A 24,259-nucleotide genomic window follows, 5' to 3' on the forward strand; every position below is an offset into this window, starting at 1 on the left:
GTTTCTATCATACAACTACGAGACGACCTGTGTTTGATATGAATTTTTACATAAATTTTGGACTAATTAGAATAAACCTCAATCCATACAATCCATCAGACAGTCATAAGGTTCATTAACACCTCGAGGTACTCGGGACAGATCAGCGGCCCAATGTTTTCTGACGAAGTTGAATTATTTGTGAGCTATATTTCTATAATTCGTTTGATTTTCAAAGCTTAATGATATCGGTCATTTCTCTGTTTACTTTAAAATTCTAAATCTTTCTACAAATAAAAAGAAAAACTGCGATTGTTTAAAGAGAGTTTTTCAATTGAATAAACAAGAAGTCGCTTTCAACATGCAGTGTCTCTCCATCCGAACTTTTCATGTTACATTTAATCCAAGATTTCCGTCCAATCTCTTTGGTGAATTCAGCCTCAATTAGGAGAGCCTTCCCTAATGGTGTCGCACTGAAAATAAAGACAATTGCCTTAGATTAGTATATTGGAGATATTCTACAACACTCAATCCAAGTTGAACTCGTTCAAACAAAAAATGTGGAATTTATACCCGGGTCATTCTACGTCAAGACAACTTGCGTCTACATCATTCGTCCAGCGATGCTCGAAATATGAGTTCAAAGTTGCCATTACTCTTTTCGATTCTCTGTGTTTGCACGGACATACTCTCGGCGATCATTTTGGCAATGGTAGTTTTTGGGTGTACCTAAACACCAACGTCATGGCAATATTCATTTGGTTTGCCTACCTGTTATGCAACAGATGAGATAATTAATCACGTTTCAGTTTAATAGTAGAATAACACATACAATTCCTTAGATGAAACAAACGAACTACGGGAAAGACGTTCAGATCTGGTCCATGGTCACTAAAAGGGGAGCGCCACTCCTGGAAATAAAGGCATTTTCAAAAACTATGAGTTCTAGAGAATCATTTCATGATTTTACATCACCTTTAGTAACTTGCGATTTTAAGAGAAACATCAAGTTGATCTCGCGCCTTTGTAGGGTTACCGTATCTTTGGGGTGTTTTACACTGAAGGGAATGGACACTTAGGAGTCAAGATTGTTAATCGTGTTACCATAAATATATTATTTCTGCTGACTCACGTGTGCATACCTTATAAAAAAAAAAAAAAACTAAGATCAACTTGATGTTTCTCTAAAATCTCAAATAATTGTAGGCGATGTAAAATCATGAAATGGCTCTCAAGAACCCATAATTTATATTTAACTCTATTTCCTGGAGTGGTGTTCTCCCTTAAATGTATGAGTAGCGGGAAAACCAGGAATAACGGGAAAACCAGGTCTATGGTATGATGAAGAGTTGCTGTAATACTGGGATGTGTTAAAATGTTTGTAAGATTCGAATTGGGCATTTCATACCTTTTGTAATTTATATCCATCTTAGCTGTAAAGGAACTTAGTAGTCCACGGGAATGGTTAGCCAAGATACCCGCTGCAACATCTATTATCGTGGCAACTGCTCCTCCATGGGCTCGTCTACAGGAAAACACGATTCTCAGAAGCAGAAAACATATGGAGTGAAATGCGCATCCCCTCCCCCATGGTAAGGTGTGGCATGAACATCATCTTTGCAGGTAGTACATAGCAGTGACTGCAAGAAAATATTGCATATACTGTGTAGTACAACTGATGACGATTTACTCGGGCATGTCAGAGGTATGGATTAAATCTAGAATTGTTCTTTATTATACCCCACTGGGACAATGTGGATGAGACAATTTTACTTATATGTTTTTCTACATAAAAAATAATGTGAAACAACATAAACCAAAACAGTACTTGACTCAACAAATTTCAAACAAAAAGTTTGTTATTGAACGTACATGTACATGAAGTGATTTAGTAAATAAACTTCCTAAGTACAAGTAACCATGACGTCATGACGGCTAAATGGGGCACATTAATTTTACACGTGTTCAGCAACCCATTCATTTTTATTATCATTTCTATTTCATTACACAATGCTATAATGCCAATGGTCCTAAAAACCCATTACTACTTAATACAACCAGTTTCGTGTTACCGTTCACTGGCTGTGTTTGATATAACCACAAAGAAACAATAAGAAACTGCATACGCTACACTTTAAAATAGCAAGATTGAATGGATACACTTTCGTGCGACATTTTGTCTAAATGAAATTAACTAAAATATGCACGCAAAAATATTGGCGCCCACGTGTCTGCGGTTCAGTACCTTTAAATGTTAACGCAAAATTGCGAAGTTGTTAGTAGAATATGCAGTTTCTTATTAGTTTCTGCCTGGTTGTATCAAACAGAACCGGTTAACGGTAAATTGAAGCGGGTTGTATAAAAGAATCAAAACAGCATTAGTAACCAAAGTAACCATAGTGTATGGTTTACTTATTCCGCACTCAGACCACTATAGAGAACAGACTACGGTGGTCTGAGTTACGTAACTTACCCTGGAGGTCCTTCGGCCAGTGGCCCAAACTGACAAACACCTTTCAGCTTTCCCTCTCTAGAATTGTAAAAGAATGCATATTCAAAGACTTGACCTGGTCTCGGGTCACTCATTCTTCGAATGAAACTTCTGCTCCTTAATACTGTCTCATCCCCTGGTGTAAACTTTTGCCAGTCTTTAGACTCAGTTAGTGTGTTTAATTTGTTAAATAATTCGATGGACTCTGGTAACCACCTTTCATTGGGTAATGCAACTTTACCGAGTTCTCCAACCACCTCCTGCAATAACTGTCCAGACTCTTTAGATGCGTGTTCACGCTGTGAATGTAATTCAACATAAAAATAAGTACACATACATACATACATACATACATACATACATACATACATACACACATACATACATACATGGGGAATACATACATACATACATACATACATACATACATACATACATACATACATACATACATACATACATACATACATACATACATACATACATACATTCGTTATCCTATTGCAATGTTCAACAAAGAAATACACGTCAAAAAAAACAAAAACAGTATCCGATGATCTACCGCACTCGCCGTTACACATGTATATGAATGATGTCACTGATTTTACCAACCTTTGCCATGGCTAGAAAACAATCTAGTTGTACCTATTAAACTACAGGATGGCCGACTTCAAGTGAATGACACAGCAGAAAGCGATATACTGGGTCCCTTTAACTACAAGTTCACGTACAAGCAAACTACCACGACTCTGGTATAATATACATGTGTTACGAAAACGTTAAGGTTAAAGACCCCGTTCAATGTCCCTTGTTGATATTGGTTTGCAGTTAAGAAAGTGTCAAAGGTCAGAGTCGAAAGACTAAAATAATACAATGCAGTGACGTATTTGCATGTAAAGCTATAGTTCAGTGAACCTCTTGTCGGTAATATGTGTCGATCCCGGTGTCGATATCTCGGTACAAAGTCCATTGCCAAGGATAGGTAGGGGATTTTGACATTTCTATCAGTATAGCAACGGTAGTTAATGAACTACGTCGGTTGTCTTCCCCGGTAGAGTCGCCAAGGATATTTAAATATACTGGCACAGAGGAGAGGAAAATGTAAATTGAATTCAATTCCTTTTAGCTGCCTGCCTGCCTGCCTGCCTGTCTGTCTGTCTGTCTGTCTGTCTGTCTGTCTGTCTGTATGTCCTTCCGTCCGTCCGTCCGTCTGTCTGTTTCAGCTTCTTTTTTTAAATACAAAATACAACTGGTTCAAATATAAGATGACATTCTGCATACAGGCATTTAGTTTTACGGAAATGGCAAGAAGCGGTTAGTTTTGGGTTGAAATCCGTCAATACCACATAGCCTAATTTGCATCAAATTGCTTTATTTGCATGATAATTAATTTATATACATATCGCTGTGGATCATCTCCATGTATTTGTCACTGAAAATAAATTTCAACGGGCCGGAGAATTCATATCGAAGCCCGCCCCCTTGCGGTCAGAACTTGGATGCTGTAGAAGGAAAATAAATTGACTACATCTACATATAGGAAAATCAGAGTATGAATATCTATCTTGTAACATAATTCTTCACATCGCCGTGAAAACAACTAGCCTGTTAATAGTGCACTTACGAGTAACAGACGTCCCCAGAGTTGTTACTTCTCGTTGCGTCGTCAGCAGAAACTGGCTAAAATTTCATTAGCCATATACAATACATTTTATTGAAGGCTTTAGGGGCATGTCATGAGGGTGATTTACTATGATTGTAGTTCAACTTTCTCACACTGATGCCATTGAAATGTGTGACGTGAAACCTTTGGAGCGGTCCCACTGATATGGACAGTACACATAGCATAACTATATTGTCTATACTTTCTAATAACTAGCTAATCACAGTGAACCTTTCACAAGTTTACACTTCGTATCAAACATAGTGTCAAGATTATACGCTATCCTTGAAACGAGCACCCACTTAGTGGAGAGCTTTTTCCGTCAACCACGAATTGTGACGTCACCACATTAGAAGGTACTTTATGGATTTGATTTGGTTGCTGACCACCCGCATATACGGTGAACAGACCAGGTTCTATCATCCACTGATCAGTGTATACCGCCATCACACGGGGAACAATGTCAACGTTCACTGTAACGCTAGCTGATGGTTGGATTTCATGCACTCGACGGAAGCCTACGAGTTGTAGTCTTGGTACGGTGACAGATGCATTGTGCCAACTTATGTATACTTGTATAACCTGAAAATCGAACCAGATAATGAAAGGTCTTTGAGATCAACTGCAAGACATCGTATGACAATTAAAATGGTAGATGACAAATAGGTATCTATGTTGGAGTTTTAATTAATAAAACAACTTTACTACTTTTTCTGTAAAAGAAACAATATGACATGATGGTAATCAATCAGAGCATTTTTTTTAAATGGTGTAAAAGTTTGGTCACTTGAAAACACGAGTTTTGGTCAGTCGTTAGCTGTGTCGTCATGTATCACCTTTGATAGGCCGCGCCTATGGATGAGGGTGCCCCCGACACGGAGAATATCAGAAACTAAGTGCTATATTCTTTGACTAAGTTCTACAGCGACTTGTCTGTTTTAACCCACTCTTTGAGATCTTCAGCATATACTAAAAAATTTAGCTCCGTGTCTAACATTTCCTAGTACTTTCTTATGTTAATACATGGAACCATCTTTACCTCGTCACCTGGCAACTGACCCACGTTCATCACCGTCACTGGTACTGTTACTACGTCACATGGTTTGATATGCTGTGGTGTGACAGTCATGTTGAAGTACTTGAAGAAGGTGTAAGACAGACCAAAGCCGAACGGAAACAAAGGGTCGGCGTTGGAGTAGCGATACGTTCTTCCCTCCATGGTGTAGTCCACAATTGGGGGAACCTAAAATGTCATCAAACGCTTTAAACCTGCACTGGCTGCAACTGGGACATTTTTTTCATCAAATAACCAGATATATATATATTCACTACAAATTGGTCAAAGATGTTAACCCTTTTAATTAGTGGTCAATATCGTCTGTAGGTAGTGTAATGACAAGTTTTTCGCGTGAAATTTCAAATTTTGAATCCGAGTCACCGTGTTAAAACTATATTTGTTGTAACTGGAGTATCATTTTTCGATTAGACAACCACAATATATATTCATTGTAAAATGTTTAAATACCAATATTTAGACACTGTACATGTTAATCAATGGTTGATATTATCCATAAGTAGTACAGAAACCGAATGAAATTGTGATCATCGTTGAGGGCGTTTAATTTTGGGTGCGGCCCATAAATCAATTTGATTTTGATTTATCGTGTATACAGCTACAAAAAATACTTTTACCCAAAGGTGATTCAATACTATTGAGATTGTACGATATTACGAGTAAATTATTGTACCTAACAAAACATTTTCAAGCAAACTTTCCAGTTGCAGCTATTTCTGCAGTCTCACCTGATTCATAGATTTTGGCCATGTCATTGGTAACCGTCCTGCAGGATTGCTACCTTCCATGTTTACAAACATTCGATGTAAAGCTGTACCAGTGGCTTGAGCTGGGAAGAAACATTCTACAATGGCTGAAACTGCATCGTTATTCACAGCCCACGATACGTCCAGTGGTCCAGCATTGAATAACAATAAAATCACAGGTTTACCTTTAGCTGTAAATAAGTGAAAGGAGACGGGAACTTCTAAGAATTATCTGCTACTTTGAATGACAATGACTACTCGCTACTTTGATAGTGCTCCGTGTCTTTCTATTTCAAGTGCTACACTTTTGAGGAGTTGAAGAATGCAAGAGATATATCAAATCATGGGCCTATATAGCTATAAAAATCTACAACTCTGTTCGAATTCATTGGACGGTTCTGCCTTATATTCGATTATAAGTATTAAAAAATAAGAATGTTGTCTGCTGTGTCTCTTCAACGCCTATAATTGTAACACAAAGTGCGCAATGTATAAAATTCAAATGTATACTAATTTCCAATTATGTGCTGTCATGCATAAATAGAATGAGTTTCGTTTTACTAACACTAGATCTGAGTAACCCCAATATATAACTATAATAGTTTTCTAGTTTTCTCTAAATTGAAGGACTGCATGTGTGCAACCTTTATTTTGTATCCAACAAACGTTATGGTAGAGTCGTAAAACACCGTATTATTTCACATGAAACCCGCTTTTTCATTTGAGACTAGCATCGGAAATAAATCATCGGAAAACATTGGAAATCATAGAAGAGTTCTAGTGGAAGGCTTGGTGGATGACCTGGCAATTCAAGCGCTAGCGCTCGACCATCCATCCTACGGAGGATGCTGGTACAGTTATATAAACCGAGAGACGGAACACACGATGACGACTTACCAAAAGTTACCGCGTCTTGTAGGAGTGATAACTGTAGCCCTGGTAAAGCCAGATCGTGTCGATCGTTTCCTTCAGATTCAATATTATCACCTGTATACATGTACAAGGAATTAGTCTGATTGAAAGATGATCAATTAGAAGGGTCGAATTACCATATATATATATATATATATATATATATATATATATATATATATATATATATATATATATATATATATATATATATATATATATATATATATATATATATATATATATATATATATAATTAAGCTTAATTGGGTTTGGCGGTTTTAAAAGTTCAAGTCTCTATCTCTATATTGCCAGCCTTGGGTTTCTAGTATAATTTTTATGTTATTACGTGATATTTAAAAACATCAATAAGTAAACCTTGACACATTTTTGAAAATCGTATATTTTAAATTCGCTACATATAGTAATGTAAGACCAGTACTAGTGTAAGTACGCCCAGCTAGGCTTTGATCGACGATGACTGTCATAATGTGAGAATCCCATTTGAAGTTACTGGATGAAGTGAGCACAATATTTCATTTGACATTTGTCTGAGCTGATCACCTCTTGAGGACGAGGTCGATATCATATTTCATTTTTGAGAAATGTATGTCAAAACATCCTGGAGGCATTAATATTGATAATACCGAATAATACCCTTTACGTCCCAGTACGAGTTACTCTAGTTAATTACTGTATATTAATCGTAAGGTAGGTAAGTTATCAAACCTGTTCCGAGACAAACAACGACGAGATCTGCGCCTGTAACTACACTCTTGACTTTCACGTCGTCGATTGATTTGCATTTAATGTTGTCACAACCTGCAGTATACTTGGTTGAGGTAGCTAGCTGTGATAAACCACCAAGTGGTGTTACAGTGTAGTTGTTAGGTGTAGCTGCGTAGTCGCCATAGAGAGCATCGACGTCATCAGAGAAGGGACCAATCACCTGAAAAGTAGATATTGTGTAGACGACCTTATTTGGGCAATGTGTATGTGTATCACGGATTCGAATTCATTTTGAGGACAATTTTGAATAGATTGGTGGCATGAGAGAACTTATTTCGACATGAATTTTCACAGCTCATTTGCATTTATATATTTTCTAAGTACATATATATTTTGGACACTCGTTATTTTTTCCAGATCAATATCTAGTGTGGGAGAATAATTTACTTACAGCAAGATTGTTGACTTTTTCTTTTAAAGGTAACGATCCTCGGTTCTTCAGTAACACAAAGCTCTTCATGGCTGTCTTGATTGCCAGTTCACGGTGATCTTCACACAAAACTACGGACAGATTCAGCATCTTGTATGGATTCATCTCAGGCGGATCGAATTCACCTAATCTCATTCTTGTATAAAACAGAGGTTTCACACGTTCCATGAGAGTCTCGTTGGAGATTTTCCCTTCCTTAACAGCCTGGCTGATTTTCAAGAAAGTCGGGTTTGATCCTCCACCGAGTTCTAAGTTGCAGCCAGCGTTGACTGAATCTATCGTTGTCTCGAGGGCATCTTTAGCATAATGGTGTTTTTGGTAAATGTTTTCAATTGCCCCTTCGTCACTTATGATGTAACCACTGAAATTCCATTCTTTCCTTAGGATATCGATAAGTAGTTTGCTATTGGCACAGGCGGGAACACCATTTATCCTATACAAACACAAAAGACGTACCCTTTAACATTCGACAATTTTCGTGCATTCAAAAGTAGTACTCGGTACAATTCGACCTATATTAACGAGGCCTTTTAGTTCTACACGTCTGTGCAGAGTGTACACTTTTAGAGAAATGTTGCACATACATGCACATGTCGACGTCTGCATAAACTTACCTGTTATAACTACACATAAGACTGTATGTTCCTGCTTTTACACATTCATGGAAAGCTGGAAGGAATGTCATCCTCCAATCCCGCTCAGAGACCTGGAAAATAGAACAAGGCATTTCAGGATTCTCTTAGCTTGCTCAAATAGGTTAAAGCACACATTTTATTGATTAAAACCAATTCATTTTCAATAACAGGCTCGAGTCTTAACTCGTAAAAGTAATCTATCTTTTTCAGTTACCTTTGCATCAAAAGAAAATCTAGAGACGGGTACATTCTCTGGGCCACCATGTACGTCAAAATGTTTGCATCCGGCATTGGCGATGACGTAACGTGGATGGTTACCTTGGAGACCACGCACGAAATGTTTCGCGAATTCACCAGAAAGATATGGGTCTTCACCATATGTCTCCTGTAGACAGTAAGGATAAGATGATGGACGTAAAAAAGAGAGGAGAAGGGGGGGGGGGAGAGATTTCATTACTCCTAACGATGATGATGATGGTGGTGGTGATGATGATGATGATGATGATGATGATGATGATGATGATGATGATGATGATGATGATGATGATGATGATGATGATGATGATGATGATGGTGGTGGTGGTGGTGGTGGTGGTGGTGGTGGTGGTGGTGGTGGTGGTAATGAACAACACATTCATTTCACTATTATAAGAAATGGGATAAAGTGCAGATTTGAATCAATCATGAACGGTATGATCGCTTACATTACGGCATGATAGATTTGCCAAATTCTGAATTTGTACCTAATTTTAATTCACTCCTAAAAAATCGAATTTTCACAGCCATATATATTTACCTGGTTTCTACCCCAGAGTGGGTGTCTGGCAATATTGATGACAGGACTAAAACAACTCGTCCCTTTGTGGACGTCGTATTTACCATGTTTTTCATAATCATTGTTCTTTGCCCTCACTTCGATGGCAGTTGCCCTGGCAACGTCAAATATGACGTTGATGCTGAAATATCCAATTTCGTGTATGTTAACATAGTATATTTACATGGACTTAATACTCGGCAGCTATACCATCTCGATTCCACGTTATACCCTGATGTGCGTTCACGTTTACATTTACCCACCACCACTGCCCCTGTCCCGTGCCCCACCCCTTATGAAATTGATTGTATGGCTTTCAATAACTGATCATGCTTGTACATTTTATTCCCTTGTGTGTGCGTAAGCTTATCAACCACACGAGAAACCATATCATGATATCAGTGTACAGCACTGTGTTTGTTGACTTCAAAACAAATAACATTGATCGAATGCTCTTTAAGTATCAAATTAAATTAAAAACGTGCATATTCAATATCACCTACGTACTCAAACGAAGCTGCAAGACCCAAAGCTTGTGCGAAGGCTGTAGCTGGACCAGCTTCGACGTCCCCACGAAGACATTCGGTTGCCCATTCGTACGGTTTGATACCGAGTCGATCTATGGAGGGGGCGGGTCTGCTGAGCGCCATCTGTTTGGTGACCTCATCGAGTGTCAGTCGCTTCACTAAATCGTCGACTCGGTCATCCCAGGTGAGAGTAGGGTCTTGAAAGGGATAGTCGTAAGACTGCGATGATGAACAGATAGCAAGAAACACGAAGGAAAGTACTAGTCTCATGTTTAATATCACGATATGTATGCCTGGAACAGTTTGACGACCCAGTTCAAAGAGCAACGGATAAAGGTCAAATAAGGACACTTATCTGCTTCTGTGATATATTCCGTAGAAACGTACGTACGCAGGCACAGACAGACAGACAAACAGACATACATAAATACAGACAGACAGACAGACAGACAGACAGACACACACACAGAGAGAGACAGACACAGACACACTCAGAGACAGACAGACAGACAGACAAACAAACAAACAAACAAACACAAACAAACAAACAAACAAACAAACAAACAAACAAACAAACAAACAAACAAACAAACACATGAATTTTAAAACACATTTCCCATAAAAATGTCTATTTTTAATCCATTTCAGTCACCTGCAGTAAATCAGAAAATGTCAGAAATACTCCATGGTCGTCTATTTTAAGTAGCTTTCGACGACTCTTAATATCTTTAATGTCACACATGGGTAAAAATCCTGAAATTCGACTTCCTCAAAACATTATTATTTTAAGTATCACACTAAAACATATGTGAAGTATGCCCAGAAGTAACCAAAAAAAAAACTAACATATTTAACAAAAAATACAACTTTAAATAATATAATTGTATCAGGATATTCTAAATACAACATCCATGAATATCTAATATCCATACAACATATATACCATAAACCTTCAGAACAAAATATGTGTTAATCCTGAAATATTTGTAACCGGAGTATTATTTTTTCAATCAGGCAACCAACATTAAACTCACAGAGAACTGTTAAAATACCAATCATGAGACATTGTACATGTCAATTAGAGATGTCTTTTATGCCCCTCCCCGCTGTCTATTCTTTTATCTATTAGTATAGTAAAAAGTTCAAATTATGATCCTTGAGGTGCTGATTTTTGAGTGCAGACATAACACTTAATTTGATTGGATATATTGCACTACACTATGTATACTGCTACACATTTCAAAATAATGACCATAAAACTGTTACTATAAATCCATCATACTTTGCTATCATTTGTCAAGTATTATTTATGATGTGCACATAAAAGAAGTCTATCAAAAATGCTCAATGTACAGCATGCAAAAAAAACCACTTATTTTTAAAAATAATTACGTAAACTGAAAATTTTGTGTAAATGTAAAAGGTGGTCCTTGATTATTGTTTACACTTTGTAAACTCCTATGTATATCCAGAGGAACACTTATAAATTTTAGACATGTTCCTCCCTGATTCCAAACATGAACCCTTTTCCATATATATATATATGTATATATATAAAACATGGAAATGTGTTGTTCAGCAATATCTAACTAAGCATAATTGTACATACATTTTACAAACATACCTTTAATCAAACCAGGCAGGTGAATGGGTGGATTTGAACCAAGGCTCAGCTGCAGTGGTAACACAAGCTAACCTCTTGGCTATCTGCAACCTTAAAAGGATTATTCTCTTGCCAACCATCTATATTTATTACTCAATAGGTTTTGCATGCAATGTAAACTTATCTAAATGATAATTAATCTCTAACATTGGGACAATGGTGTTGAAGATCCTGATACTTTAAACTGTCCTTTGAGAACATTGGAAGGAACTTGTGTGACTTGATTTGGTTGCTGGCCACCAACATACACAGTATAGATGCCTGGTTCTATCACCCATTGAGTGGTGTATACCGCCATTACATGGGGAACAATGGTAAAACTGACGGAGATTGACTGATTGGGTTGCATTTCAGTACGATTGAAGCCTACTAACTGCTGTTGTGGAACTGGGATAGATGCATCATTCCAACTTATGTACAGTTGTATGACCTAGAAAGAACAAAGATATAAGAACATTAATGTCCTCTTCAATATAATTATATGAATGAAGACACTTAAAAACATTTCTTAAAATACATGTTTATTGATATAAACTCAAAAGTATTGGTAAATGAATCAACCAGCAAGCAAGCTGGCCACTGAGAAAGTAGAATAACTACATGTAATTATTTCTTCTTGCCCCTGGCACTCACTAAAAACTAAACCAATCTAAATCTAACATTTTTTCTCACATACTTCCTAATAATTGAATTTGCACTATAATGTTTTCTAAACAATATGACAGACAGACACTCACACATCATGAGTGTTTATATGACTTGTACATTGGAGGAAAATTGCATGACTCAAAACAAACAAATAATGAAAAGATAAAACAGTCAATAAATTGTAGATATGAAATTTCCAATGGCTACACTTTCCTCTACCTGCTTAAGAAACAGACTAATTCTTGATCTCATTTAAATCAAAGCATTTGTTGCTCTGAAATTTAAACAATAATATCTGATCCCTATATACAGTAGATTTTTCATAACCCTTTACAAAACAAGAAATTTTATACCTAATACAAGCTACGTTGAATGCTTTGAAACCAAAAATATGGGATGTATATCCTGGTTGTACAACATCATGACAATGTACATCTAGTATGTCATTGATTCTCCAGTGTTCCAAATATGAGACACAACATTCAAAATCATCATTATTTTTTTCCAATTTGTTACAAATTGTGCTTCGGAGATATAATTATAATTATCATTCCCCAATATTTCTCTTCATTCATCTGAAAACATTTGTTACCTAAAGGGGTTTTACTTTGTCAATACTTATCTTTTGACTCTGAGTGACAAGGCCCCTTAGGCCATCGATAGTTTCCTTGGCTGAATGATGAAACATATTTGGGAATAATATCTAACTACTGTACAAAGTGTATACTGACCTCATCCCCAGATAGACTTCCAATGTTTTGTACACTGACTGAGACAGTCACAGAATTGCATGGTTTGACAGAAGATGGGGTCACTTTAACATCACTGTACTTGAACTTGGTGTAGGATAAACCATATCCAAATGGGAAGAGTGGTTCACCTTTGAAATAACGATAAGTTCTTCCTTCCATGGAATAATCTACCATTGGTGGTACCTTGTATACAGAGTAAGGTGAGTATAGCGTCAATGAATACTTCCAAAAATGCTTACAGCAAGTGTTTTTCCTCAATATTATTGATACATTGTATACAATTCTTCACAGCTCAGTGATTTTTACTCAAATTATGGTGGCAAGTGTGTGCCACATTGATACTCCTCTTTAGTAATTCACATTTTAAAATACAAATTTCATTTTGTTTCTTGGTAATCAAAAATTGAAACTAAATGCTTGTGTGAGATTGTACTGTCAGTAATACTATCACTTATCATGCTTATATCTGTACTATTCATATGTTAATCTTTCATAATATCGTTTCTATGTTATTCACAGATATATAAACATTATATATTCTACAACATAGGAAAATGTTGCCAAGCCTTTAAAAAAATGGAAAGATAACTCATTAACGTGCTGACCTCAGGACACACCAAACATCACTATTCCAATTGTTGTATACAATTTCTGTAAGTGAGTATTTTCACATTTATTTATCATTTTTGTTACAATGTTAATGCTGTCTCACCTGGTCCATAGATTTTGGCCATGTCATTGGTAACCGTCCTGCAGGATTGCTACCTTCCATATTTACAAACAGTCGATATAAAGCTGTACCAGTGGCTTGAGCTGGGAAGAAACATTCTACAATGGCTGAAACTGCATCGTTATTCACAGCCCACGATACGTCCAATGGTCCAGCATTGAATAACAGTAAAATCACAGGTTTACCTTTAGCTGAAAGAGAAAGGAGAAATCTCTGATTTACAGTAATAGGGAACTTGCAAACCCACCATTTTGAATGTTGCTTCATGGGAAATGTGATAATAAATGCTAATCAATTAGTATTGTAAACAATGTTGATACATTGTTTGTAACCACAAATAATCAATTCATAGTTGCCCTGACAATTGTGGGAGGTTAATTATATCAGTAGCTCCAGATTAAGTATTACGATAACCACATATAATCCCACAGTCCTTTTCATCTGAGCATGCTCAGTCTGGATTGCAAATTCCCTAGTGCAATCAAGGTTTTCAGTTTTTGATATTGTTTCAAATTCTTAAATGTATATGAGTAGCCTTTTTTTAACACCCACCAAATTTCACAGTATCTTGTAATAAACGTTGCTGCTGTCCTGGTAGAGTCAAGTTACTCCTGTCATGGCTCTCACTCTCAATATTTGCACCTGACAAAGCAAAAAGAAAATGAAAGATCTTTACAAAAGTCAAATTTGTCAAAAAAAAAACATACATAAAATAAGTTGCAGTCATACAATGTTTTGGCAGAAAATTGATAGCACTGACAGAATTATTGATGAATCTTTAAAAAGAGATTGGCAACCTTCACACTTCACTAAATGTTTGGAATTTCTCTATTTTTTGCACTTGACAGACTTCCATTTTAGACATCCTTTATAATGATATAAATAATCACGAAAAAGTTCTTGAAAATGAGTAATATTCATGGAGAACAGAACTATATGGTAGAGTACACCTTGGAATAATTTTGTTGAAAATTAAACTTCTCAAAATATCTGAAAACTATTCCATATGAAAGCTTGTTCCGGGTTCTTCTGAAATAGAGAATTCTTATGTAAAAGGAAACCATATGTTTGTTTGAAAGTGTAGCTTATTTTTGTTATCTGGTGAAATAAATTTCATCCATTCATTCATTCAACGATTTTATTTTCTGATTTAATACAGTCTTTGGTGACTAAAATGGCTTAATTAATTTTGATATAATTATGACATCTATTTTGAAAATTTTATTTGTATATATTTTCTTGGTTTTAACTGAAAATGGGCTTGAGTTTTCTTGAACAGATTAACAACTAAAGATAAAGATTTTTTTCAAAGTGCAGACAGTGTTATCCGAACGGAGTTTAGCTGTACTATACAGATACAGATACAGAACTGAGATACAGATACAGATACAGAACTGAGATACAGATACAGATACAGATACAGATGCAGATACAGACACAGATACAGAACTGAGATACAGATACAGCACTGAGATACAGATACAGATACAATATCAGATACAGATACAGATACAGATACAGATACAGATACAGATACAGATACAGATACAGATACAGATACAGATACTATGGTTACGTACCTGTTCCTAGGCAAACTACAACTAGATCAGTATCTTTTACAGCAGCTTCAACAGCTTCAGCATCATACAGAGAACAGGACGGAGTCAAACAGCCTGAGGCATACTTGGTAGATTTCGGAGCTAACTGAGACAGCCCTTGGCGTGGTGTCTGAGTGAAGTTACTAATATCTGGTGCATAGGTTCCATATATGACTGAAGGACTGTCTGCAAATGGACCAACAACCTGAAAGAATTAAAGAATATTGAAATGATTTTTGCAAGTGTTTTTTCTGTATTAGTAGGCTACAGGAAAAACCAGACTTTATTAGTCTTAGGTCAGAAACACACTGTTGTCTCAACTGACCATAATTTAAAACACAATTATACATTCATGACAGGGATTTCGAAAATCAAACTTTCATTATAAGTATTTGATGTTTCTGTAATCATTACAACTATGTACATGTAAGTCTCCTTCCTGAAACCACTGAGGACTTATTCAATGTTTGTACCCGGCATTTTGAATTTAATTAAAGATTTTCCCCCCAAATTTCAATTTTAGACCTATTCTTGCATAGCAAAAAACATTAGAAGTTATTATATCTTGAACAATTCTCCATCCATACACACCACAAACAACATCTCAATCAAGTTTCAGAAAATTCAACCTGTCATTTAGGGTTAAGATTTTTTTTACCAAAAAATCAACACTTCTTGAGGAATGAAAATTGGATTAAAGTACTTACTGCTAAACTGTCAATTTTCCCTGTGATTGGTAATGTGTTCCCTGTGTTTTTCAGCAACACAAATGTTTTGCCAGCAGCGTTGATTGCGAGTTCCCTATGCTCAGGACTCTCCACAACTGACAGATTTAGCTTAGTATATGGATTCATCTCATCTGGATCAAATTCCCCAAGTCTCATCCTGGTGTAAAACAAGGGTGCCACTCTTTCTCTGACAGTACTCTCCATGATCTTGCCTTGTTGAACAGCCTTGCTGATTTGCATAAATGTGTTATTTCGCAGATTGTGCGATAATTCTAGATTGAGACCACTGTTAACAGCTGCTATGGCAGTTTCTAACATATCTTTGGTGTAATGATGGTCTTCAAAGATTCTTTCAACAGCAGATTCATCACTGATAACATAACCAATGAATTTCCATTCCTCTCTCAAAATGTCTATCAATAGCTTCTTGTTGGCACAGGCTGGAACTCCATTGATCCTGGCAAAGTAAAAAAAAATAGTTGCAAATGATCCATAAAACTTGGAAAACCTAATATTTTGTTTCTATGCAGGAACAGTTTCAAATGTAAATGATCTTGAGAAAGAATATGAATCATTCTGTAAAATTTTTGAACAGAAGACAATTTATTTTGTATGCTAAAATTAATTCAAAATGGTCACCTTTTTTTTAATTTTATCTATATATGTGTTGAACTTATGTCCAGTTCTGGTAATTTATATGAAAATACACCTAGTGATAATGACAAGTGTACTATTAGTTGGTTTTGGAGGTTACTTTAGTTTCTAAATCTATTTTCATTTCATATTGAAACATATTCTATCACTGAAGACTCGACTCAAGACCAAACTTAAAACAATCAATTCTCAACATATCTCAATTTGGCAAATCCATTTTCGAGGAATATTCTACAAGTGAAACAATGAAACACAAACAAAAGAACCAGATAACTTGCAATAATTCAAAATATCTTTCCTTATTGCATGTAATATAAAATGGCACAGAATGTTACATACAAATGTAAACTGACACACACACAGTGCATGTGTTGCAAAAATAATGAAATTCATCACAAATTAATTTAGATATTACCTTGTAGAGTGAAATGATGGTATCCTTACCTGTTATAACTACACATAAGACTGTATGTTCCTGCTTTTACACATTCATGGAAAGCTGGAAGGAATGTCATCCTCCAATCCCGCTCAGAGACCTATTAAATGACATACATGTGTATGGATATGTAATAATTCAATTATCTCTATTGAATAAATTCTTCCTATACTTAAACTATGTGTGTGTGTGTGTGTGTGTGTGTGTGTGTGTGTGTGTGTGTGTGTGTGTGTGTGTGTGTGCGCGCGCGCGTGCGTGTGCACGCGTGTGTGTGAGAAAGTAAGGGAAGTCACAGAAATTGCTGTTACTCTTACCTTTGCATCAAAGGAAAATCTGGATGTAGGTATATTTTCTGGTCCTCCATGCACATCAAAATGTTTACATCCTGCATTAGTTATAATATATCGCGGATGGGTACCTTGGAGACCAATTACATAACTTGCTGCAAGACTTCCAGTCAGATAAGGGTCTTCTCCATATGTTTCCTGTATTTGAAGAATGGCGAGTTTCTAATATCTTCATTTGCAGTGCACAACTTATTTTTTCAAGTTTCAGTAACATATATTAATATTTTGCAAAAAATAAAAAAGACTTAATAAAGGGCCAAATAATTTTCTTAATGTTAATCAGAGCACTGAAGTACTCAGGTAGGAAGAACTCTACCTCCATGTTCAGAGGCACTGTACGATATACTTTAAAGGCCCAGTTCAGATAGGGATCACAACTTACGAATGAAAACCTGTTGTCTGGCAGAACTATAGAAAAAGTTAGTCCAGAACAAAAGAACAATCCAAGCCAATCCTAAGTTATAGCTCCAATGATAAGATAGCACTACTGCAAGAACCTGGTATTGAAACACAGGCCTTTAATTCTTTAAAACCTGATACCCTATATCACTAACGGTTAATCAGGAAAAATTGGTCCGGGAATAAAAATGTACATATGATGTACAGACAAGTGAATCAGACAAAGCATGGAAAAAACAATGAACAATAATAAGTGAGACTACATCTACAGTATTAAACTTACCTGATTTCTACCCCATAGTGGGTGTCTTGCGATGTTTATTACTGGACTAAAACAACTAAGTCCTTTATGGTCTCCATATACTTTATGTTTGGTGTAGTTATTGTATTTGGCTCTCACTTCATAGGCTACTGCACGGGACACTTGGTGGATCAAGTCAGTGCTGTACAAAAAAAAAGAGACAGTTAATAACAAATGTAGACGGAATGCCTTCCATATCACTTATTTTTCCCTTATCCCTTATCATCATCAATGCATAGACCAAGTCATATGAAATTTGAAGCAATATGTTTTAAATATTAAGATACTGCCCAATTACCAAACCATTAATTATGCAAATGACTGAATGAAATTAAAAGCTACATATCAATACATCAAGTGATATCAAACATGTAATCTTTGTTGTCATCGATGCACATATCAAATTATATGAAATTTTAAACTTGCCTTCATAAGATATTGCATAATTACCAAGTCATTAATTATGCATATGACTCTTTAAAATGAAAACAAAATTACATCAAAGCTTTGGTACAGTTCAGATGTGCTAAAAATTCCATCTCCCCAGTGGCAAATATTGGGAGTGTATGTAAAATACTAGAACAACTATATTTGTGAAAACTAAATAGATATCTTTTGCTGTACTAATATGTAAGAGATCTTTTTACCCACGGGTCATACTTCTATCTGTACACACTGTAATATTATCTATGATCATGCCCTAGCTTTTCTAAATATAACACAGTCAAGTTGTGATTGAGTCACCATCTGTGTCCAAAGCACCAAGTGAAACAATCACAACATCAATGTCCTTTCATAGTGACTCACATGAGGAACATGTGGTGGCCTTCATTGTATCCTTTGTGTGGTGTTCACAACGTCATAAAGTAAAGGTTCCAGGCACAGGTACTCGAATCAATGTGTAGAAAAAAATGTATTGTATATAAATAAGACTTATTTACATACATATTTTTTTTTAAATCATACACATTGATTCGAGTGCCTGTGGTTCCAGGGACTGGAGTAACACAAAGTACAAAAATGTACATATTAACATTCACTAAATTCGAGTAATTTAATAGTGAATCCACTAACTTGCCAGCCCTTTTTGGGGTTGGCATGGCTAAATGTACCAAATTGCCATGCAATCCATTCAACAATTGTACAGAGTATAGTTATGTAAATTCATGAATGGTCTAGATGGAGTCACGTGTTATTTACGACTATGTTGTTAAGTCAGTGACCTTAATACGTGCCACTGGTTAGCACAGATTACATTTAACTTTCTGATCTATTCATGCTATTGTCTATATTTAAACTCATGGCCAATATCTGTTAACTGATGGTCGGCACAACTGTCAGCGAAAATAAATATGCAAAACGAAACAAAATGATAAAATAGTAAGAGTTTCAAGAGTGGTTAATATATTGATCGGGACTTATACTCTCGATCACAATGATCATGATTCCGGGATAAGTTTTGGCTCAGACCACTAAATTAGTGGTATGAGGTTTTGGGAAGAATAGGGGAATAAAAACTTACTCGAAAGAAGCTGACAGACCTATTGACTGAGGAAACGATGTCGCGAAACCAGTCTTGGCATCTCCTCGTAGACACTCTGTGTTCCACGAGTATGGACCAATACCTAGTCGATCTATTGGTGGTGCGGGACCATTGGTAAGCACACCTCCCCGGGCCATCTGAAGAATCATCTCATCCAGAGTGAGCCTGCCTACGAGATCTTGCACTCGTTCATTCCATGACAGTGAAGTGTTTCTGAACGGATAGTCGCCATTCGAGCTTGCAACCAATAACAACAACGCAGAAGTGACTAGCACACCTTTCGTAGCAAGTGCCATTTTGTACTACAGCGCCACTTGCAATTGGTGTAAACATGTACAGCTGTTTAATATTATTCAATGTGAGTTCGAGTGGTGGCGTTGCCGTCACGCGTCCGTCCTCAGAGCATACGCGTTTTAAGGGAGCGCTCAGTTGTATTTAGGGGTGGGCTATTTACTAGGTATTCGCATATCGTATGACATTTAATTTTGTCGAGATGTGGGATTTCACTGCACTATATCTCCCCTGCTTATAATCATATTGTGTAAATCTGCGCTGGGTTTGTTTTCCAAATGTTGATTTGCCGATCAATGAGTAATGGGCAAGAATTAAATATAGAACAGTTGGAAGACTGCCCAATAGATACACATTTGATTTTAATCTGGTGAGATTTTCAAGCATAAATCTGATTTGTATCGCCTTCTATGGGTAGACACTTTCTTTCGTGTCCCCCAATTGTGGGCCCCGCCCCTCAAAACACAGACACACAGATATACAGACACACACACACACACACACACACATTGTAAAGGACAGTTGTAACACCAAAATCTTGTAAAATAAATCGTGTCAAAACTAGTCCTCATACAAGTTACTTATACTACTCAGAAAGACTGTAACCCAAAATGATAGTAGCTAAATCTGTTACCCTGTTTAACCATAAAAACATGACTCAGTAACTTTGGAGAAAGGGTCGAGGGCACACTTGTTAACCTCCATTCCCTGATACTTCCCTTTCCTGTGGGAGACAAACCAGGCTAGCTAGATATGGTTTTTTTATCAAATGAATTTTTTTTATCCGACAAAGGAGGGGTCTTTACCACTTTGGCTCCCTGAAAGTCAAAAATATCACTTTCGTTTGAAATTATTGAAATATGAGGTAAAATCATTCATGGTAAGATGAAACAGTATTCATTCTAAACTCTCAGTTCTCGACAATTTTGATAAGAATTTATTTTCACACTTGATGACATGCAAATTTTTACTGATAATAAGAAAGCAAGGCTAATGTTACCCAGGAACATTTTTTATGCCTCAGAGACCCAGAAAAATTGTTGTCACCAACACCAATCCTGCATTGTGTGACCCCTGCTGTACACTAGGGATGCATTATGGGAAGTTAACACATTTTGGAGCTTCACATTTATTGAAAGAATTGTCTCACCACTATTTGGGCAACAGTTCATGTGTGAAGCTCCTAACATTATTTATTACCCAATTATGTACATAAAACAAGAGAATGTTTGGTGCCTGGCAGTGGGGGCGCTCAGCAGAAGCGTCATTAATATCAAATGAGGTTGAAATGGGTCATATGGACTGGTCATTCACTCCAGGAACTATCGTATTGTCTCCTCATTTACATATTCTTAATTCTTGTATACTGTGTTCTATTGTTGAGATTTCTTTACAGGATTTGAAAAAATAGAAAATGACATAACATTCACAAAAATCAGTTTTTCAATTTGGTTAACTTTATTCATAAAAGTCCTATGGCACTGTGCAGTCAAATAATAAATGTAGAAAAAATTAGCAGAAACATAAAAGAAAACAAATTAATTGGTCCATTTCATGCCCCTGCAGATTGGTCTACATCTCCAGCACATCTTTAAGACATTTCTTTTTCTTCTTATTGGTATCATATAATCACTACATTATCACTTTGATGATAGGACCTAAGCAGATGTGTGGTAAACAAAGAATTTAAATGATGGCACCTAATACCAATAAACACCCCATGGGGATGGTTTTGAAAAGTTGACTCAATATATACATTTACAACACACATATCTATATGACAATAATGTCATCAACTGTTCAAAATCTCAGGTATACCATTCCCAAGGGGTGGTTTATTGATTTAGTATGCATGCTCGCACATATGTAATTTGACTTTTACTGCATTTTTACCTGTACTGTTTATCTACATTTTGGTTGAATTCTGACTGTGTGCGTAAGTTGTGTTAGTTCTTTGCTTGGTTCCCTCAAACTCTTAAAAATTGTCGCAAGAAGTGAATCTGTAACTGGCCAATCTTCCAGCATGCATGGATTCAACTGCATTGCCCTCTTCCATTTATCACATATCCTCCTAACTGCTATTGTTGAAATACCAAACCTATATCCTAAATCTTGGTGTAGAAGCCCTAGTTTATATCTCGTCATCACCATGAAAAACTGGTCCAAAGGAGATGGTGTCCCATAGCTTAAATCTTCGTTCAATTCAGTGATTTCATCACAGCATTTTTTAAGGTGATTGTAACCTGGGAATCCTGTGTAAAAGTACATACCGTTGATGTCATCTTTGAATTTAACAGCGCTAAAACAAAATGATATTTCTTCACATGATTGAAGTTGCACCCTAAGAGCATCATTTACTCTTTGCAGTTTGTCAACATCCGATTTATACTTATCAACTGTTGACCTTAGTTCAGCCACTTGTAATTTGAGTTTCTGTACAAGAGTTTCATTAATCCTGGGATGACATTCCCCTGTAGACCTACGATCCTGTATCAGCTGTGGATGACAACTATGTACAACATCTGGTCCTTCAGTTTTCACAATTGTGGAACCATTTTCCCATGAATACAAAACTCTGCCATTCTGAACCTCGGAATCTGCACTCATCAGCATAGATTGAGCACTTTCTCCTTGACAATTACCTGAACCAGTAGTTTCCTGTTTCACTGGTACAATATTGTGACTGTCAGCATTGTCTTTCGGTGACCACTTGAAAATCTGAAATAAAGGTATTCCCTGTCGCTTTTCAATACTTTCGAAATGGCCATCGTTATGATTCTCCGAATCAAGCTTCCATTTTTCATTTCTAATCAGCTCTAAATATTTGGTCCGCAAATCATTATCACACGGACTACACCCCTCAGTACTACTAAGTGGCTCCTTCTTTATTGAGCTTGGCTCGTTAACATACACACCGTCTGCATCGGTTACATTATCTTCAGTGTTCACAACAGTGGAGAAATTCTCTCTGTGCAAAACTGCCCCGTCCTCAAAACTGGATTCTGCACGCTTTGGACATGGTGTAGGTTCTGAATTTTCTCCTGCAATATTATCAGGAACGATTCCGTCCATTAAAGGAACCATCTCTAGTTTCACAGGTACAACAGTCTGTCCCCGTGACCACGGGAAAATACTGGGCAAATGCAGCCGATGTTGTTTTTCGTTACCGTCCCAATGTGCACTGCAGATACGTGTATTTTGCGAGTGAAGCTTCAATGTGTCACTGTTGATAAGCTCTACATACCTGGTCCGCAAAACTGGGTCTTTCGGTATTCGATAAAATTTGAAATTCTGGCTTTTTCGCGAGTTATTATGGCATCGTGGTACACAACAGTGTTTCATGCTTGCAAATCACGAAAATGAAAACATGGCGTAAATAATTAGCATTAGAATCAGAATCAGAATGAGATTCGTCTTGATATGGCAGGTTCTGGTGATATCCGACGAGACCGACTGATCGCTCATGGTATAGTACAGCATAGTATATTTTATTTGACATGAAATAATGTAAAAAAATAAATTATCTAGAGTCAAAAACAACATACAGAAACAACAAAAACAAAACGGAAAGAAAGAAGAATGAAACTCTATGTATATATATATTTTTAACTCATTATTCTTTTGAAATATTCTCTTGAGATAAATTTGAAAAACTTTGATCGTAAATTTCGGTTGTTCTTTGAAATTGGTTTCTAGCTTTCTACCTGTGTTATCTATAAGACGTGTTCTTCATAGTGTGTGTACGATAAAATTATATTTGAATAAAAGTGCATGGTGTACAGAGATGGTGTATATGTGATAGTGAAGCCAAAACTATAAGCAAGCCTCAGAATCATTTTCTACGCGATCGACCACCAATCTAATTCTGAATCTGAGTATGAGGCCAGCTTTGTTTACGTTTTACCCTTTATCCCTGGTCTTAAAAATAAATGAACATCAGCTACTCTGTGTTTGGTAGGCCTTAGACTTCTATGGTTAGGCTTCACCTCTCTTCATATATACTCACTGGACTCTCGACTTGTACATAAGTTGTCCATTCGAAAAATAAAGCGGATAGTCAATATAATGACCTGGGGTCACATCATTTCGTGACGTGTGCAAATCAGCT

At 36.5% G+C, this 24,259-nt stretch overlaps 3 protein-coding genes across 3 annotated transcripts; all 3 read right to left on the reverse strand.

The window, feature by feature from the left end:
• Positions 1-295: 295 nt before the first annotated feature.
• LOC144442988 (acyl-coenzyme A thioesterase THEM4-like) lies at positions 296-3,091 on the reverse strand. Its single transcript, XM_078132362.1, has 4 exons — positions 3,083-3,091; positions 2,453-2,769; positions 1,388-1,504; positions 296-452 (listed from the first exon to the last, which is right to left on the reverse strand). Exons 1-4 carry the CDS (start codon positions 3,089-3,091, stop codon positions 296-298), a joined length of 600 nt encoding a protein of 199 aa, XP_077988488.1.
• Positions 3,092-4,272: 1,181 nt separating this feature from the next.
• On the reverse strand, positions 4,273-10,331 carry LOC144442990 (uncharacterized). Its single transcript, XM_078132363.1, has 10 exons — positions 10,042-10,331; positions 9,517-9,676; positions 8,935-9,105; positions 8,700-8,791; positions 8,047-8,518; positions 7,596-7,815; positions 6,852-6,941; positions 5,937-6,145; positions 5,173-5,376; positions 4,273-4,715 (listed from the first exon to the last, which is right to left on the reverse strand). The coding sequence occupies exons 1-10, from the start codon at positions 10,329-10,331 to the stop codon at positions 4,413-4,415; spliced, it is 2,211 nt and encodes a 736-aa protein (XP_077988489.1). The 3' UTR covers positions 4,273-4,412.
• Positions 10,332-10,716: 385 nt separating this feature from the next.
• On the reverse strand, positions 10,717-20,156 carry LOC144443528 (uncharacterized). The gene is made up of 10 exons (XM_078133049.1): positions 19,840-20,156; positions 18,300-18,459; positions 17,585-17,755; positions 17,279-17,370; positions 16,160-16,637; positions 15,435-15,657; positions 14,407-14,496; positions 13,837-14,045; positions 13,104-13,307; positions 10,717-12,154 (listed from the first exon to the last, which is right to left on the reverse strand). Exons 1-10 carry the CDS (start codon positions 20,154-20,156, stop codon positions 11,867-11,869), a joined length of 2,232 nt encoding a protein of 743 aa, XP_077989175.1. The 3' UTR covers positions 10,717-11,866.
• Positions 20,157-24,259: the final 4,103 nt, after the last annotated feature.

The sequence above is a fragment of the Glandiceps talaboti genome, chromosome 12 (genome assembly GCF_964340395.1).
Source record: "Glandiceps talaboti chromosome 12, keGlaTala1.1, whole genome shotgun sequence".
NCBI lineage: Eukaryota > Metazoa > Hemichordata > Enteropneusta > Spengelidae > Glandiceps > Glandiceps talaboti.

What these genes read in the sequence shown, in the direction of transcription:
- LOC144442988 (XM_078132362.1), bottom strand. An exon ending in CTGGCCGAAGGACCTCCAGG is followed by an intron (nt 1,505 to 2,452) that starts GTAAGTTACGTA and finishes GTTTTCCTGTAG; the next exon opens with ACGAGCCCATGGAGGAGCAG. An exon ending in ATGGATATAAATTACAAAAG is followed by an intron (nt 453 to 1,387) that starts GTATGAAATGCC and finishes CTTTATTTTCAG; the next exon opens with TGCGACACCATTAGGGAAGG.
- LOC144442990 (XM_078132363.1), bottom strand. Translation starts at nt 10,331, where the DNA reads ATGAGACTAGTACTTTCCTTCGTGTTTCTTGCTATCTGTTCATCATCG. An exon ending in GGTCTTGCAGCTTCGTTTGA is followed by an intron (nt 9,677 to 10,041) that starts GTACGTAGGTGA and finishes TGGATATTTCAG; the next exon opens with CATCAACGTCATATTTGACG. An exon ending in ACAAGACGCGGTAACTTTTG is followed by an intron (nt 6,146 to 6,851) that starts GTAAGTCGTCAT and finishes ACTTATTTACAG; the next exon opens with CTAAAGGTAAACCTGTGATT.
- LOC144443528 (XM_078133049.1), bottom strand. Translation starts at nt 20,156, where the DNA reads ATGGCACTTGCTACGAAAGGTGTGCTAGTCACTTCTGCGTTGTTGTTA. An exon ending in CACTATGGGGTAGAAATCAG is followed by an intron (nt 17,756 to 18,299) that starts GTAAGTTTAATA and finishes CTTCAAATACAG; the next exon opens with GAAACATATGGAGAAGACCC. An exon ending in GAAGTCTATCTGGGGATGAG is followed by an intron (nt 12,155 to 13,103) that starts GTCAGTATACAC and finishes TGTTCTTTCTAG; the next exon opens with GTCATACAACTGTACATAAG.